The 16,046-nt window shown below is 51.3% G+C and overlaps 1 protein-coding gene across 1 annotated transcript in view; it reads right to left on the bottom strand.

Moving 5' to 3' along the window:
• Positions 1-16,046, bottom strand: part of C16H16orf71 (chromosome 16 C16orf71 homolog) — an 89,108-nt gene that overhangs the window by 1,110 nt on the left and 71,952 nt on the right. Inside the window, exons 27-31 of the mRNA XM_032126365.1 lie at positions 12,594-12,688; positions 11,513-11,633; positions 9,298-9,515; positions 7,278-7,363; positions 2,926-2,995 (exon numbers count right to left, since the gene is read on the bottom strand). Coding sequence (XP_031982256.1) covers positions 2,926-2,995; positions 7,278-7,363; positions 9,298-9,515; positions 11,513-11,633; positions 12,594-12,688 — 590 coding nt within the window. The remainder of the gene's footprint in view (positions 1-2,925; positions 2,996-7,277; positions 7,364-9,297; positions 9,516-11,512; positions 11,634-12,593; positions 12,689-16,046) is intronic.

Raw genomic sequence — 16,046 nt, 5'->3', positions numbered from 1 at the left:
CTGTTTCCGAGCTGGAGAGGCCAAAGTGTGCCAAGGGCTGCAGGCCCAGTCTGCAATCCTGGCTGTGCTAATGAGCACCACATCCCCAAAGCTCTGGAGGTGCTGCGCTGCCGCCCACCCCACACAGCCCTCAGGCCCTCCTGCCAGCCCTGCCTCTCCTCACAGCTTTTTAGTCTCTTTTTTTGGGACTCCAGCCCTTCTGCCTCCTGCTGAGGGGCAGAGGGTAATGCCAAGAGGGGCTGGGAGGTGTTTTCCCTGCATTGCTCTGCTCCAGCCCCAGGTTTCAGGTGTCTGCAGGCAGGGGGATGCAGCAGCAGCCGCTGTGGCTGCAGGCAGAGTGGAGGGATTAGTGCTGCCAGGGGAGGCTGGGCTGCTCCCCGTGGGCTCTCACTGAGGGACAGAGACTGGTGGCAGCTCAGTGATGTCACCGAGGGACAGTCCCTTTGTCCTCACAGTCCCATCCCAGCCACAGTCACTGCTGCAGGTGAGGGGAAACGTCCAGCCCCAGGACACCCCAGTCCCAAAGCTGAGCACAGCACTCCCTGACCACTCTCTTATCCCTGCAGACATCCCACTTTGGGCATGGACCAGCTGCAGGGACATCTGGGCCAGCCCTGTGGAAGTTCACCAGCCCCTAATGGTGGCACCAACAAACCATGGCTGTCACTTCCAGAGGTGAGCTGTGCTGTGTGCCCTGCCATGGCACCTGCAGGTCACTGGGGAGAACAGGGAACTCCCAAAGCGTGGAAGTGTCTGCTCCTAAGGCAGGTGTTTCACCCAGGGCAGGTGAAGGTGCTCCAGGAATGCAGCAGAGCAGGCAGACAACCAGCCCAGGCAGAGACATCAGCACTGCAACAGGCCACATTTGGAAAGCTGATTTCTCATCCTATTGCCTAATCCCAAATCACACTGGGAGCGAGGATGATGTTCCATTTCACTTCCATGGCTCGACTCCACCAGGAAAGGCTGCAGCTCTGCTCATACCATGAGGATTTGAAACCCATGTTCATTTAACCCTCCTGAACTTTGCCTGATATTGTGTTGTTGCTCATTAGCTTTGCCCTGCAAAGCCTGGCTGACATTTCATAAACTCATTAGCAGGAGATCAGAGGCTTGAACATCATTCCTGGGGCCATCCTTTGAGGAACAGATTCCCCGGTGTGTTTGCTCCTCAGATCTGATTTGCTCACTCTGATTCCTGAACCTCCCCTGAACTTGGGAGAAAAAGGCCCACTGGAAACCAACAGGAGCTGCTGCTGTGCTGTCTGTGCCCCCAGCGGGACGTGCTGCTGTCCTAGGACTGCATCCCTGCTCCAAACTCCGAGCTCCTGCGAGCAGTCCCTGCTTCCAGAGGGATTAGATTGCACATCCCAGGCTGCCAGAAGCAGGGAGAAGGGCTGAGCATATTTGCTTTTCCTCCTCTCTAGCACAAAAAGCCCTCTAAGCCTCTCCCTGATAGGCTCATTCCCCGGCGCCGGGAAGCAGAAGGGATTTTATGTCAGGCACAGAGATGTAATGTCCTTTCAAAAGCAAATCAGGAGACAGCCTGGACTTGCTGCCCTGTCACATTCCTTGGCAACAGCCTGGCACCCTGGCAGCAGGCAGCACTGGGCTGTGACAGCCTTGCAGCTCCGCAGAGCCGTGCAGGCAGCGCTGCCCAGGCACTGCAGCGCCGGGAATCCCACTGAGCCTTCGGAAAACGGCTGGAAACGGCAGCTGAACGGCTTTGGGGAAGTTGGGGTAGTTTTGTCTGTGCTAAAAGCAGGAACGCACACTTCAAAGAGGGCTCTATGTCTTTTAAGGCTCAATACTTAGAGCACTGGTGCTGAAGGCAGCAGCTCTGATGTGTTAGATGAGGTTACAAACGCATCTCGCTCTCCTGCTGGGCTTTTATTGGGAAGAAAAAGGGATCCAGAGGAGAGGTTTGTCCACTTGCTATCATTTCTCACTCTCCACAAGTCTTTTATCACAGAATCACAGAATGGTTTGTGCTGGAAGGGACCTTAAAGCTCATGGCATCCCACCCCCGTGCCATGGGCAGGGACATCTCCACCAGGACTTCACATCTCCTGGTCCCAACTCCTCAGGCTCTGCCTCCTCCATCCAAACCTCTCATTTGTTCTGAACTAAACGTTGATGATTGCAGCCAGAATTTTGAATGTATTTATGCAGTTTATTCCCATTAGCTGCCCACATGTCTAGAGCTCAGTGTTTCCTTTCTTGGGATGAATTACTGAGAAAATATTCAGCTAGACCATCCCTGGAATGGCTAATGGCTTCACTTCTCCACTTGGATTTGGGCTTCTGAAACACAACTTTCGTAACACAGGACGTGTGCCAGCTTGGCCATAGGGCTGAATGAACATTTCCTGTCACTATTTTTGACAAATATCACAGATACTTGAAATTGTTCCCTGGGAGGGTGGGCAGGCCCTGGCACAGGGTGCCCAGAGAAGCTGTGGCTGCCCCTGGATCCCTGGCAGTGTCCAAGGCCAGGTTGGGCAGGGCTTGGAGCAGCCTGGGCTACTGGAAGGTGTCCCTGCCCATGGCAGGGGGTGGGATGGGACGAGCTTTAAGGTCCCTCCCAACCCCAACCATTCCATGATTCTGTGATATTTTTCTCAGTGTTGATTTTTCACAAAGAGTAACTGAATTTCCATGGAAAATACAGAACCTTAATCAATATCCCCTAATGTTTTGATTCAAAACTGTGTCACCACTGTAATGTGGGAGACAGTTTGACAGGATTTTGGTCCCACCTTCCCCATGTTCTGGGCTCTCAGCCTAAGCCAAGGCTTGGGGCTGTCACCACCTCTGACTCATTAAAGTTACCATTTTCTTTGGAATTTCAACCAATATTAACAAGTTTCCTTCATCACAGGGGCACAAAGGACACATATCCATACCATAAACTTCTCTACTTGCCTGATTCTCATTTTGGGGATAAAGGAGATGCTCTGCAGTGTCCAGGACCGACTGGTTCTGCCAGCAGGCACTGGGGGCAAAGAGAAAGAGAAGCAGGGTTAGTTTGCCATGTCAGCTGTGAGCGAGGGAGATGACCCAGCTCTGGGGAGGGCTGAGCTCTGTGCCAGCAGCTCCAGCCACGGGCAGCTGTTACTGCTCCTCTTTACACAGCTAAATCCCGGGTTTTACAAAGCTTTGTGTAAATGGCTTTGCACTATTTAAATATAAACCTTCAAACAAACTGCCATGTCCAGTTGCATAATGGTGGCTCTGGGGCAGTGGGAAAGGCACATAAATGCTCTGGGGAAGGGGGTTTTTTTCTCCATGAAGATAATGTGGGTGTTTTCCCCCAGTCCCAGGATTTACTGAACTGCCTAGAGCAGCAGGCACTGCCTCATCAGTCCTGGTTTTGCTCCAGCCCTCCTCAAGCCACACACGACCTGCCCACGAAATGTATTCCAGAGAAATCAAAAGGCAAGACACCAACTTCAGAAGCGCTTTTTAAACTGACTCCGTGCACACTCGGAGCCTCAGGCTTCAAAACTCTCCGGAGGCTTTGCAAACCACTCCCTGCTCCCTGCCCCCATATCCAGGTATTGTGCTTGGCAACAGTTTTCCCTCCATTGGTTTTCAACAGCTCCGAGATTTTACACCCCATGTGTTCTTTTTTTTTCTCTCTCTCTCTTTTTTTTAATTTTTTTTTTTTTTTTTTTTTTTTTATTTCTACACCTCCTTCCCCTCCAAAGCTCCCCGGGACGAGCTTCCTATAGGGATAACATCGCTCCCTGCTAGGAGCAATTAACACTTGGTAAGAATGTTTCATCAGAGAGAAAAACATCCAGCTAAGTTCCTCAGCACTTGGCTTCTGCTCTGATTGCAGCACCTCGTTTAAAGGCAGGAAGGCACAAAGCCTGGCCTAAACTCTGATTTTCTCCTGCTGCAGCTCGGTTTTGGGGGTGCTTTAGCCAAACCCTGCCTACTGAGCCGAGTTAACCAGGTGAGCTGCTAAGTCTGTGCACAACACAGCTCCTGACAATCTGAAAGTGCTTTTTAAAAGCTTAAACCATAGAGGAGTAATCACTGTGGAATCAGCATCACCTCTTAAGGCAGCTAAATCTGATTTGTCATGCATAAAAAGCAGAACATGCCTTCCTTCCAGGAGTTGCTTTGAATCTAGTGCTGTAAATTCTTGCCTCTGCCACCCTGCAGCCAGGAAATGTGGCTGTGAAAACAAGTTGTGACAGGGAAAATTCAGATACTTTATCCCGAGCTATCCAGGCAGCCGGATGCTGACAGGACAAGAAGGGTAAGTCCCACCTCGTTTTCCCTCGTCTGTGGATAGGATGGTGTCACTTCCCTCTGTGCTCCCTCACCTCTTCCAAACACTTCCCTCTGCCCCATGAGCTCCCCCTGGCACGCTCCCAGACTCTCCCAGATTCCACTTTTGGCAGGCAACCAAACTCCCAGGCTGCTTTTGTGCCCACACCTGCATTGTTTGTGTCCCTTTTCCTGTGTTCAGTGGTTTTTGGTGCAGAAATAATGCCCTGGATGTCCAGAGAGCAGCCAGAGTGGGCCCTGCTACTGAACAACCACCACAGCAAGGAGGGGCTGGGGCTGCCTCCAAATCCCCCAGGATCTGAATTGGTTCTCTCCGTGACAGAGCTGGTTTAGGAAAGCTTTAATACGCTCAGGACTAGCAGCAGTTACATCGGCAAAGCCCACATTGTTCCTCTCAACACCTGATTCCTCCTTATCCCAGCCCATCTCTGACATCACAGCCAGGCTTCCATACAGATGGGAACGTCCCTCCCCGTGGCACAGAGCCGGAGAAATGTAGCTCAGCTGTGACTCAAGTCGCAGGGCTGGAAAATAATGCCTTCCCCGCAGTGAGGCTTCAGCAGGGCAGCTGAAATCAGGGAACTGGGCAGGTACTGGAGTCCTGGCAGAGACAGGGAGATAAATATCCAGTGATTTATCCGGGACAGAAAGGGCTGATGGAGCTGAAGGAGTAATTAACCTCTGGTGCTATTTAAATTGAAGATGTCTTGGCATGAAGTGTCCTTGGGAGGCACCAGTGAAGTCAGGCTGATTTTTAACAGTTCGACGGCCTGGGAGACAATCAGGGTGTGAGCTCCCGATCTCCCTGAGCATCAGAGCCCTCCCTCCTCCCACCCTCGGGCACTCCTTGCTGCCCCTCCCTTCCAAAGGCATTTTCCATCATAGAGGCAAAACGGGGTCGTTTTTTGTAGATCTGGTTTGAAATGGGCTCTGTGATCGCTGGTTCTGGCACTGGGGGGAGAGGCAGAGTGGATCCTGCGGGTTGGCTGCGGTTTGGGGGTAGATCCGTTTGTTTGGGGTAGATCCTGCGGTTTAGGGGTGGATCCTGCTGTTTGGGGGTAGATCCGTTTAGTTTGGGGTAGATCCTGCGGTTTGGGGCTGGATGCTGCCCTTTGGAAGTGCCTCCTGACCCCCGTAAGCTATGCACGTGTATTTTGGAGTTTAGCACAGAAGTTTATCCTCTGCACAGAGCAGGATGAGGGCTGAAGGTGCAGAGATTGGCAGAACGCCCTGCTCAGCCCCTCGGCTCTCTGAAAGCCAGGAGAAGGCACGGGAGGTGGCTCTGGAGGGGCTGCTTGGGACTGGCCACTGGAAACACATCGAGCCTAAAGGAGAGGAAGTGCTGGGCTGCGGCTCATCCTGTTAAGCAGCACCCATGACTGTGATGCTGGGGAAAATGAAGAGGTGGGGGGATGCTGAGTGACTCTCCCAGAGCTACCTCCAGCAGTGACCTCCAGGGTTCCCAAAACTCACTTTTTTTTCATTGTAAACCAGAGAAAAGAGTGGGAGAAATCTCAGCACCAAGCTCTTGGGTGACTTGCTGGTTTTCTCCCCTTGCGGAGTGGAAGCTTTGGGATGTGGCTCCCAAGGGTGTGATTTGAAATGGATGGAAGCGAAGTCAAAATGCCGTCAGTGACATTTTTGAAAAGTTCCCAATGAAATCTCTTCCAACCATTCCTCCCAGGTGTGGCCCTGGGAGCATTTCTGCAAAGGATGAGAACGCTGAGGTGCAGCAAGGTGGATGTTCAGCTTTGATCCCCCGGTGCCTGCAAACTCCAGCATTCCTGCCCCACTGACAGCACTTGCTCCAGAGGGTACAGCCAAAGCCAGGATGGTGTTTTTGGCGTGGCTGCTGGGCTGCTCCACATGGAATGTGGCACAAAAGTGACTCTTGGTTCCTGTGCCAGAGGAGCCATGTGTGAGAGCTGCACATGCCAGTGCCAAATACCAGCCCCGTGCAGGGAACCCTTCCCTCTGGGGAACACAGGGTTAATTGCCCTGCTAATCACTCCGTTTCACTAATCAGTCCCTGCAGAGGGGTTCTGTTTGTTTTTCCAGGCTTATACATCCTCTACCCAGCGTTTCTGGTGATTTATTTAAGAGGCTTATTTTTGATTTTGCTCTCTGGTGTTTATTTTAAGGTTTGATTTTTTTTTTGTTGTTTTTTTTTTTTTCCCCAGCAAACATAAAATCTGCTAAGATATTTCTCCTAGGAATTTTATTGATTCAGCAGGTCTATTCCCAAAGTGAGTCCTTATTTCAGAGAATTCCCTGTATTCACGGAACCGTGCTGCTGAGCCTTATGGACACTGCAGGTCCTTAACAAAGAACACAACTGGGGTTTTAAAGGTCCTGAGTAGAGGACACATGACTTGGAAAGTGGGGGAAACTCTCAGATATTGGGCCCCTCATGACAAGAGACACTCAGAGGCTGGAGCGTGTCCAGAGAAGGGAACAGAGCTGGGGAAGGGGCTGGAGCCCCAGGAGCGGCTGAGGGAGCTGGGAAAGGGGCTCAGCCTGGAGCAAAGGAGGCTCAGGGGGGACCTTGTGGCTCTGCACAAGTCCCTGACAGGAGGGGGCAGCCGGGGGGGGTCGGGCTCTGCTCGCAGGGAACAGGGACAGGAGGAGAGGGAACGGCCTCAGGCTGGGCCAGGGGAGGTTTAGGTTGGATATTGGGGAAATTCCTTCATGGGAAGGGTGGTCAGGCACTGGCACAGCTGCCCAGGGTACTGGTGGAGTCTCCACCCCTGGAAGTGTTAAAAAAATGTGTGGATGTGGCACTTGAGGGCCTGGTTTAATGGTGACCGTGCTGGTGGCTGGACTTGATCTTTCCCAGCCTGAACAATTCCGTGACCCAGTGACTGACCCATGACCAAGGGAAGTGTGCAGAACAGGCTGCCTTGGAGTGGCAGCTGCCTTTATCAGAGCTACAGAAAAGGAAGGTGCCCTCCCTCAGGGCAGGAGCTCCTCCTTACCTGTCCAGCAGGGAGCCCAGGGAGGTGACAGCGCTGTCCCACTGTGCTGCCAGCACCAGGCACAACCCATCCTTCAGCAGGGAACACTGCAAGAGAGGGAGGAAGAGAGCTTTGGTGCTGCTCTGCACTTGAACAAGTCTCTAAGTCTGTCTGATGGGTGAGGAACAGGAGCCACAGAGCAGCAGATCCTTCCAGACAGAGCCAGTGCCATGTCTGAGCTATTTGTGATCCCTACAGCCCACCAGTATTCCTGCTGCCCTCTCTGAGTGAAAACCAGCAGATTATCTGGGTGTGTTATTCAGTCCCAGCCTCTGCTGGAAGCAGGAACACCAAGACAGGTAAATATTGAGATATTGTAGCAGAATTACTCATTACTTGCAGCAGCCCATCTCCCTTCTAGTGAGAGAAAGCAAAGGCTGTAGCATTCACCTTTGGCTCAGCAGTGCCAGATCCTTCTGGAAACATGCCAGCTCTGCCCAGGGCCATTTATCTCTGACAGGAGGAAGGAGAGATGGCTCTGCTCCCCCAATGCTGATTTGTCCTTCCTAGAGAGCTGTGCACATTCCATGTGCAGAGGGATGGATCCTCGGGGGACTCCAGGGGCAGGCAAGCAGTGCTTACACTAATTGGCTGCTTGATGTAATTGCTGTTCCATACAGATGTACTTCAAAGGGATGCTGTCAGTTTTAAAAAGCCCAACCTGAAAAGATCTTACCTGCTCCTATTACAGATAACACCCAAGACTTAGAACTGAGAGCTGGAAGCCCAAATGTTTGTGTTTTGTGAAGGGCCTGCTGTGGTCTGACAGCCCTCGGGTGATTGTTGGTTTGCTATTGCCACTGTAATTACTTTCCCCCCTTGTTTACTCTCTGCTGCTGACAGCACTTTCCTCCACATTCCACCTTCCAGCTTTGTCCAGGCAAGGTGCCTGACTGGCTGGGCTTCTCCTACACCAAGAGGAAAACAGTCTGGGCCTGGTATTCTGTTGCTGTGGAGCAATGTCAGCTCAGGCCAGCAGCACATCCTGTGCCCAAACCCCAGGCTGGGCTGCACCCACTGAGAGCCACAGAATGGCCTGGGTTGGAAGGGACCTCAAAGCCCATCTTGTCCCACCCCCTGCCATGGGCAGGGACACCTTCCACTGTCCCAGGCTCCTCCAAGCCCTGTCCAACCTGGCCTTGGACACTTCCAGGGATCCAGGGGCAGCCACAGCTTTTCCATTTTCATTTTTCCACAGCCAGGGCCTCCCCACCCTCCCAGGGAACAGTTCCTTCCCAATATCCCATCTATCCCTGCCCTCTGGCAGTGGGAAGCCATTCCCCTTGTGCTGTCACTCCAGGCCCTTGTAAATCATCTCTCTCCATTATTCTTGTAGCTCCTTCTCAGACTGGAAGGCCACAATGAGGTCACCCCAAAGCCTTTCCTCCTCCAGGTGAACAATCCCAATTCTCCCAGCCTTTCCTCACAGCAGAGCTGCTCCATCCCTCTGCTCATCCTGGTGCCTCCTCTGGACTCGCTCCAGCAGCTCCAGGTCTTTCCTTTGCTGGGAACCCCAGAGTTGGAGGCAATGCTCCAGGTGGGAAATCTCTGGCTCAGGCTGCAGGGCACAGCCCAAGAAGTGAAAGGGCCGTTTAGCATTGTAGAGGAGGATTAATGGGGTGTGATTACAGACGGGGAAATAGAAACTGTATTTATATGGAGAAACGAGACAGGAGACAGCAGCAGAACACCACAGAACTGATGGCTGACTGGAATGAAACATTCAATAAATGAAGGATGGATGGGCCATTCCCATAAGGGTTATGTTCACACAGGATGGTGTCGAGGGCTCCTAGGGATGCAGGAACACCAGGAAGTGTCCCCAGTGCCCACATTACTCACCAGAGGTGCCAGGGCTCAGAGGCAGCGTTGCAATGGTGCCACCAAAGCACATTTGCTCGGGGCAGCATATCAGAGCAAGGCCTCAAAAGACTCTTCTTTTGTGCCAAGGAAGCAAAGCCCAGCTCCAGCTGTTCCATACCTTTGCTGCAACACTGCCCTTGGCCCTGCTGAGCATCTGGGAGATGCAGAGAGCCTGAGGGGAGTCCAGCACGGCCAGACGAGCTCCGGTCACCACAAAGCCGCTGCCCACGAGCTCCTCCAGCAGCTCCACGTACGGGGGGGGCTCCGAACCCCGCAGGATTATCCCGGGCAACACCAGGCAAGTGCTTTGGCAGAGGTTCTCCAGCAATGGCTGACCTGATGGGAAAAGAGCAAGACTTATTTGGTCTCTGCCCCCAGCAACTCTGAGCCCTGGCACAGACGTGCCCGTGGAGTCGGGGGCACCGCGGTGTTGGGATGTGCTCTGGGATGTGCTCTGGGATGTGCTCTGGGATGCTCATCCCGAGCTGCTGCACGCCTTTGTGTCCCTGTCTGGAGATCACAAGACAGCAGGAGTGACCCCATTTCAGGAGTCAGACAAGGACAACTGCTGGTTTGCTACAGGAGATACTATTCCATTTTCATTTTTCCCAAGCAGAGAAAGCTGCTAATCCAGCTGCTTTTATAATCCCAAATGTAATTCTGCTCAGCATACGTGAGGCTTAATGTATTTCATATTTTCCTCATGATAAATCTGTCTGTCCATTAAGCAGCAGCTTTGTGATAATTATTTGCTGGAAGGAGGTTTCCTTGTGTGCAAGAGCTTCCTCTAGTGTCCAAGATGAGCCCAGAACGTGAGTGATGTGTCTGCTTTGCTGGAGGCACTTACGAGATCGTGCCTGACAGTTCAGAGATCACGTGGACTTGCTTTTCCAGGGCAGTAACTCTTTGAAATACATTTTCTGAGACACAAACACATCAGGGCTGTACACTGCTTTCCTTTTTAACTCTGCTTAGGTATCTTCAAAGCTAAGATATCCTCGTGCAGCAGGAAATTAGGGGCTTGTATTTTGAGATTGGCTCCCGACACTGAGCTGTGCAAAGCCTGCAGAGTACCTGTGCCCTCGCCACAACAAGTTGTTTTATTATTTTATTTTATGCAATCTCTTCTACAAATCAAGTGATTCAGTCACAGCAAACCTGTGCTACAGGCCTGGTGCTTTCCCATTGTGCACTAAAATGATGGGGGAAAACACCCTTCCCAAATACCTTGGGACAAATCCTTCTTCAGTGACCCCTTGCACAAAAGTGACTTGGTGTTCACCCCAAGGGCAGAGGACTTGATTTACCACCCACTCCTTGCACTGCTGCACCTGCAGGGATGTGACCACTGTCCCCCCCAAGTCCTGTGTCAGGCAGGGCTGGGCTGTGATTCTGTCACATTTTTATCATGCTCCTCTCCCATCCACAGCAATCCTGTGGTTCCCCTGCTGGGATTAATGGCTGCAGTGATCAGGGGTAGCACAGGAACATTTCTGAGCTGCCCTCATCAGTCACATCACAACTGAAGCTACAGGAGTGAGAATAGCCTGGTTCTAAACAAGGCTACTCCTCAGGGAACACCACAGGGATGCTTCACCTGGTCCCTGTGTGTTTATAAAGGCGTGGGATCAATCCACAACATCCCACAGTGGGAGCATCCCCCTGTGTCAGTGCCATCCCCTGCCCCTGCACCACAGCTGTGTTTACACATCCATCGAGTCAAATCAGCAGGAAAGGCCCTGAGAAGCTGCTGCATCCCAGGAAGTGTCAGCCTGGCTGAGACCTCAGCTCCCAATCAAAGTCAGCCTGGCAATAGCTGGGAGTCATTTGGAGCTGGCAGCTGCTCAGCAGCAGTGGGAGCTGAATGAGCTCTCAGCCCAGCTCAGGAGAGGTCTCTGGCCACGCTGCCAGCAGCACTCCCTGCACCAGTTGATATTTTTCTACTCCCAGCACAGAACAGCTCAGCACTGCCCAGCCCTGCCTCTCCAGGGGAGGCTCTGAATGGACACGAACCACCAAGGTTGTGCTGAGACACCTGGGAAGGGTTCAGGGAGGAACCTGTGCTGGTCTCACACCAGCTGTGGTGTCAGTGCTTGTTCTGCTGCTGCTGTTAAGGTCAGCCCTTGTGGACAGCTCTGTCTTTAAAGCCCTGAAGCTCTGGCAGGTGAACAGTTAAAGGCCGGACTCCCCTGGAGCTGTTCTCTGCAGCTCAGAGCTGTCTCTCCCTTCTGAAAGGACATCAATACCCAATCTTGCTGCCACCAGATGGTTTGTCTTGCTGTTCAGTTAATCAATAGCAGTCCCAGTCTCTAACAGGAGTTACATTTCCTTACCAGGACTGCCTGGCTGCTCAGAGCCCAGGACACTGGGATGCCTGCCCGGGTCACGGATTAGGATCTTGCGCTGCCTCCTGATCCCCAGGCTGAGGATGGGGTCATGTTTCAGGTTATAGATCTGCAGGAGGGAAGGCAGGGAGGGAGGGAGAAGCAAGTCATGTGAGCACATTACCTAATGAGAAGGGATAACACTCCCCAAGTACTGATTCAGGCAAGCCGTGAAGCTTTTGTTGCTGTCCTGTACTTCTGTAATTGCCAGCCTAGAAAACACCTGCTTGTCTGGAGATACAAGAACATTTTGCATGCATTCTTCTTTTTGATTGAGGCTTAATTCAGTGCAGCATCTAGTCATCCTTTTCAAGGTCCCATATCCAGACGTCATTCTAAGGTCTCTACTCCCAGCTTTTCAAGGCCAGGAGCTCAAATAAATCCTGTGAGGGTCTGACAGCTTTCCCCAGTGCCACACTGGGGTGTAGCAGCTCCCTTCTGTCCCTGAATGAACTGGCACAGTCACGATGCCCTGCACTGAGCTGCACATCCACTTTAGTGAAGCCCATCACAGATGTGGCCATTCCCAGAGCTAATCTCCTGGGACCATCTCAGCTGGATCACCTCTGGGCCACAGCAGAGCTCAAGCATTTCCATCCCTTGGTTGAGCACATCCCAGTCATTTTCACATCATCAGCCATCCCACCTTGTCTCCATCCCTGAATGATGCAAAACTGGTAAAAAAACAGCTCCTGGGTCAAGTGGGCCTCAGCAGTCAGGGTGAGGCTGCTTTCCCTGTTCCAAAGCAATGTTGATCATTTGAGCACAAGCCCTGAGCCCTCCCAAATTTACAGCAGAGGCTGCTGAACAAACAGATCTGCAGCAGCTCCTCCCCAGCGAGGCCGCCTGGGTCATACAGAGGGAGCAGAGTGTGGGAGGAACAGCCCCAGCACAAGGAAAACTCGGCAGCTGGGGAAACACATCCAGCAGCATTATCTAAAGCATAACAGCAGAGAAGTCATGGGATAGCAGGGCCAGAGGCACTGCTCTGGCACAGCAGGATAAAGCTCAGGAAAGGGCAGATTCCTACCTCTTCCTCCTGCCCTGTCTGACACTGGGCACAGCACAGCCCTTCTGGGAAAAACAGCTTCACATCCCGGACAGCCACTGGGTAGGATTTGGAGCCTGAGAGAGAAATACAATGAGAAGATTTTCTCAGGCCATGAATTAAACATTCTCTAGACTCACACTCATCTTTTGGAGAGATTGATGATGTGCAACTCACTGCAGTAATTGCTTTAAAGGCCAGCTGTTCTGTACAGTACTAGCAAACATTTTAAACCATTATATTTAGAATAGTTCCACTGCCTCCTTGGTATTTTGATTCTGTCCTACTATCACTCAGCAGCTTCTTCATGTAAACAAGACTCCTTCTATTTCCTAACAGTGGAGCTGAGGGAATCATGTTAAGGAGACTGTGAAACCTTTCAATTCCAGCTCTAAATCCTGTTGTTGCCTTGCTTCTGGATCACACCAAGCTGCTCTTACTGAAGGGAAAGAGCTACTGGTTAGTAAAATAGATGTGCTTAGTAAAATAATGCAGGTCCCAAACACACTGAGAACTCTGACTGACCACGGAAATCAGAATTAGCATGAGGCATTGCTGATGGAAGTACATTTTTCTGTTCACCTCTGGTCAGGAAAGGTAAATTGAGACTGGAACAGTCAGAGAAATGACATGAGGATGACTGGAGGAATGGAGAATCATCTGAAGAGTTAAACCAGACCTTGGCTCGTTTGACCCAACACAACCCAAAGCTGAGAAACAAATCTGATTTCTGATAAACACTCCAGGGTAGGAAAGGTCAGAGGTGTAAAAAGAGCTACTTAAAATAAAGATAAATGGCACAGGAACAAATGGGCACAAACTGTATGGAGCTGTATTTAAGTCTGAAAATGTAAGATTTTTAGCTCTCAAAGCTCTGTGACATCCGTCCAGTTGGGGTGGGTGCTCATGGAAGGGAAAACATGATGGGGTTGTCTGTGAGGGAATTAACTGAACTCAGTGACTCGAGAGGTTCCTCCAGGCTTAGCAGCTGAGTATTTCCCTATAAAGCAACAGTGCTAGAAAGCATTACTCAGAATGTTTGGAGATTTGTGGATGGAAAACATTAGAGAGGGAAAAGCTCTTTCTATTGAGTTTAGATAGATTGTCGATGTGCTGGCACAGATCCATGCTCCTGGGATCCAAATATCCTCTGAAGTATTACCACCTTGGAGGCTGCCCATTCAAAGGATCCCACCTGAGAGCACTCAGCCCTGTTTGAGCTCCATAATTCCAGGTATTGTATAGCCAGAGCCCTTAAGGCAGCAGTTTACAATCCTGAGGTTGTGTAAGTCACCAGTGTAGGAGCTGGGCTGGATCCTTTCCACACCTCCACACCAAACCCTCTGTGCTTCCATCATTTGTGGCATTACAGAGAACACAAATGCTCCCAAAATGAGTGTTTTACTCTCACGTTGCTCAAGGTACAAGGCAGTGTAGGGTGCATATGTCAGAGCTCTTTGGATGGGAGAAGAAGCACAGTACAGTGATTTCCCAAGTCCCAGAAGAGATGGGAGGGTGCAGGTTTGCCTCTGCAGCTGAGCCCCAGAGCTTTAAAGCTGCATTTCTTGGTTCACCAGTGTCCCTGGAACCCCATCTTCATCTAAATTGCATTTCCCCTGTCACTTAGGGAGGAAAAGTGAGAGTTTGCTCTGCTTCAGGTATTAACTGAAGTTCTTCCTCAGCTGGAACAAAACTAGGAAAGCTTAGCATTCCCTCCTAGGAAAGGAAGATGGTCTTGCACAGACCTCCACTTACTCATTGAAGGTTCTTCCAACTCAACTTGTAGGTAAATGTTTCACCTGTGCTGGAGGACAAGCTCTGGGAGGTGCAGGGGGTTAGGAGCAGTCCTTTCCTTATGGACAGACAGCTCCAGGGCAGAGCAGCTGCATCAGATCCATCAGAGTTAGCTACAGCTGCATCCCTTTTCCTGGGACGTGTGCAGGGAGGGCTTTGTGGGCCAGCCCTACAGCTGGGCCCTACACAGAGCACAGGGGCTGGGCTCAGAGGGCAGGGCCAGCTCTGGGCTCAGCCCAGATCTCAAGAGCAACTTCAGATCCCAGCCCAGGGGTCTGAAAGGAGTCAGAACATCCAAGCATCTCTCTGACACAGTGAGCTCCCTGTAACTCCCAACAAAACAGGATGAGACTCAGCTTCCCTTGCTCATTTTCACTGAGTTAGGCTGGGGATGCTCCAACTGTAGCAAACACCTGAAATCTGGGGTATCTATTAACCCATTCTTAGCCATGACTGAGGAGCTTCAGAGCAATCTGGATACACAATTCACTCATCTCCAGAGCAAGAGGAGCAGAGGCTGAGAGTGGAAAAGGATTGGCTGAAGAGCCCTGACCACTTTTTTTTTTGTGTAGGTAGATCCTGCTCTTCAGTCACTCCCACAAATCCTGTGGGATCATGGTGAGAGATCTCTCCTGGCTGAATCCTAGTCCTCAGGGTTAAAGAAGGTTCTGCAGTGAGGGGTTGGTTGTCTTTCCCAAGCTCCTTCATTCCCTGCCAGTTCTCAGCAGCCCACTGGACGTGGATGAAAAGAGGGAGTGATCTCACAGCCCAGGATATGATAGGAAGAGCCATATAATCCAATGGATCTTGTCAGGAAAGTTCTTGTGGGACTTGAGGGCACACAGTGCCTGCCAGCCAGTTCACCTGAGTTTACAGAAATTATTGCTTCATTATTTTTACATTCCTTTAACTATTAGAGCAAAATCCGTACAACACTGAGGAGAGGCACAGGCAGGGAGCTGACCATGCTTAATTCCATGGGAATTTTGGAATGACATCCTTCCCTCCTTGTGGCAATAATGCTGGGCTCTCCACAGGCTGCTCTCTCCAGGGATACTCCCCATTTTCCCATCCTTCACCCCTTCCCACACACTGCAACATCCCAGTGCCTCCCTGCTGGCAGAGGAGCTGGGATGGTTCAGCATTCCAAGGATGCTGACTTGCCCTGTGCCTCTGCCCATGTGCCAGCTGGAAAGAGCCTTTCCAGGTGGGAAACAGCTGAGTCTCCCTGCTTGCCTCAGGCAGAGCAGGTCTGGATCACCTCTCTCCAGCCAGCCCATCAGCACTTTGGGATGTTACAGGAACTCAGAGTCTTTGTGAAATCTTGGAGCTGGCCCATGGGTAATGGAGACATCAGGAAGGGACACACAAGCAGGGAAGACAGATGGCTTCTTGGGGATAATAATGAAATAACCAAGCTCAAAGTATGAAATGACCAAGCAGGGAAGAGATCAAAGGAAATCTGTTCTGATAAAGACAGATCTAGGGCTGCTCTGGGAAGAACCCTTTTGGAATATATCTTCTGGGAGAGTATTTCATTGCTTGAGACACACTCAGCTCAGCTACTAAGAACACAGGGAAAGCTTTCTAGGGAATAATGGCCTCCACTGTTCCAAGGCTGGACGTGTAGTGACAATGCAG

Source organism: Corvus moneduloides, chromosome 16 (assembly GCF_009650955.1).
Source record: "Corvus moneduloides isolate bCorMon1 chromosome 16, bCorMon1.pri, whole genome shotgun sequence".
NCBI classification, from domain to species: domain Eukaryota; kingdom Metazoa; phylum Chordata; class Aves; order Passeriformes; family Corvidae; genus Corvus; species Corvus moneduloides.
The sequence above is the reverse complement of the archived record's forward strand: the minus strand, read 5'-3'. Positions and strand labels throughout refer to the sequence as shown.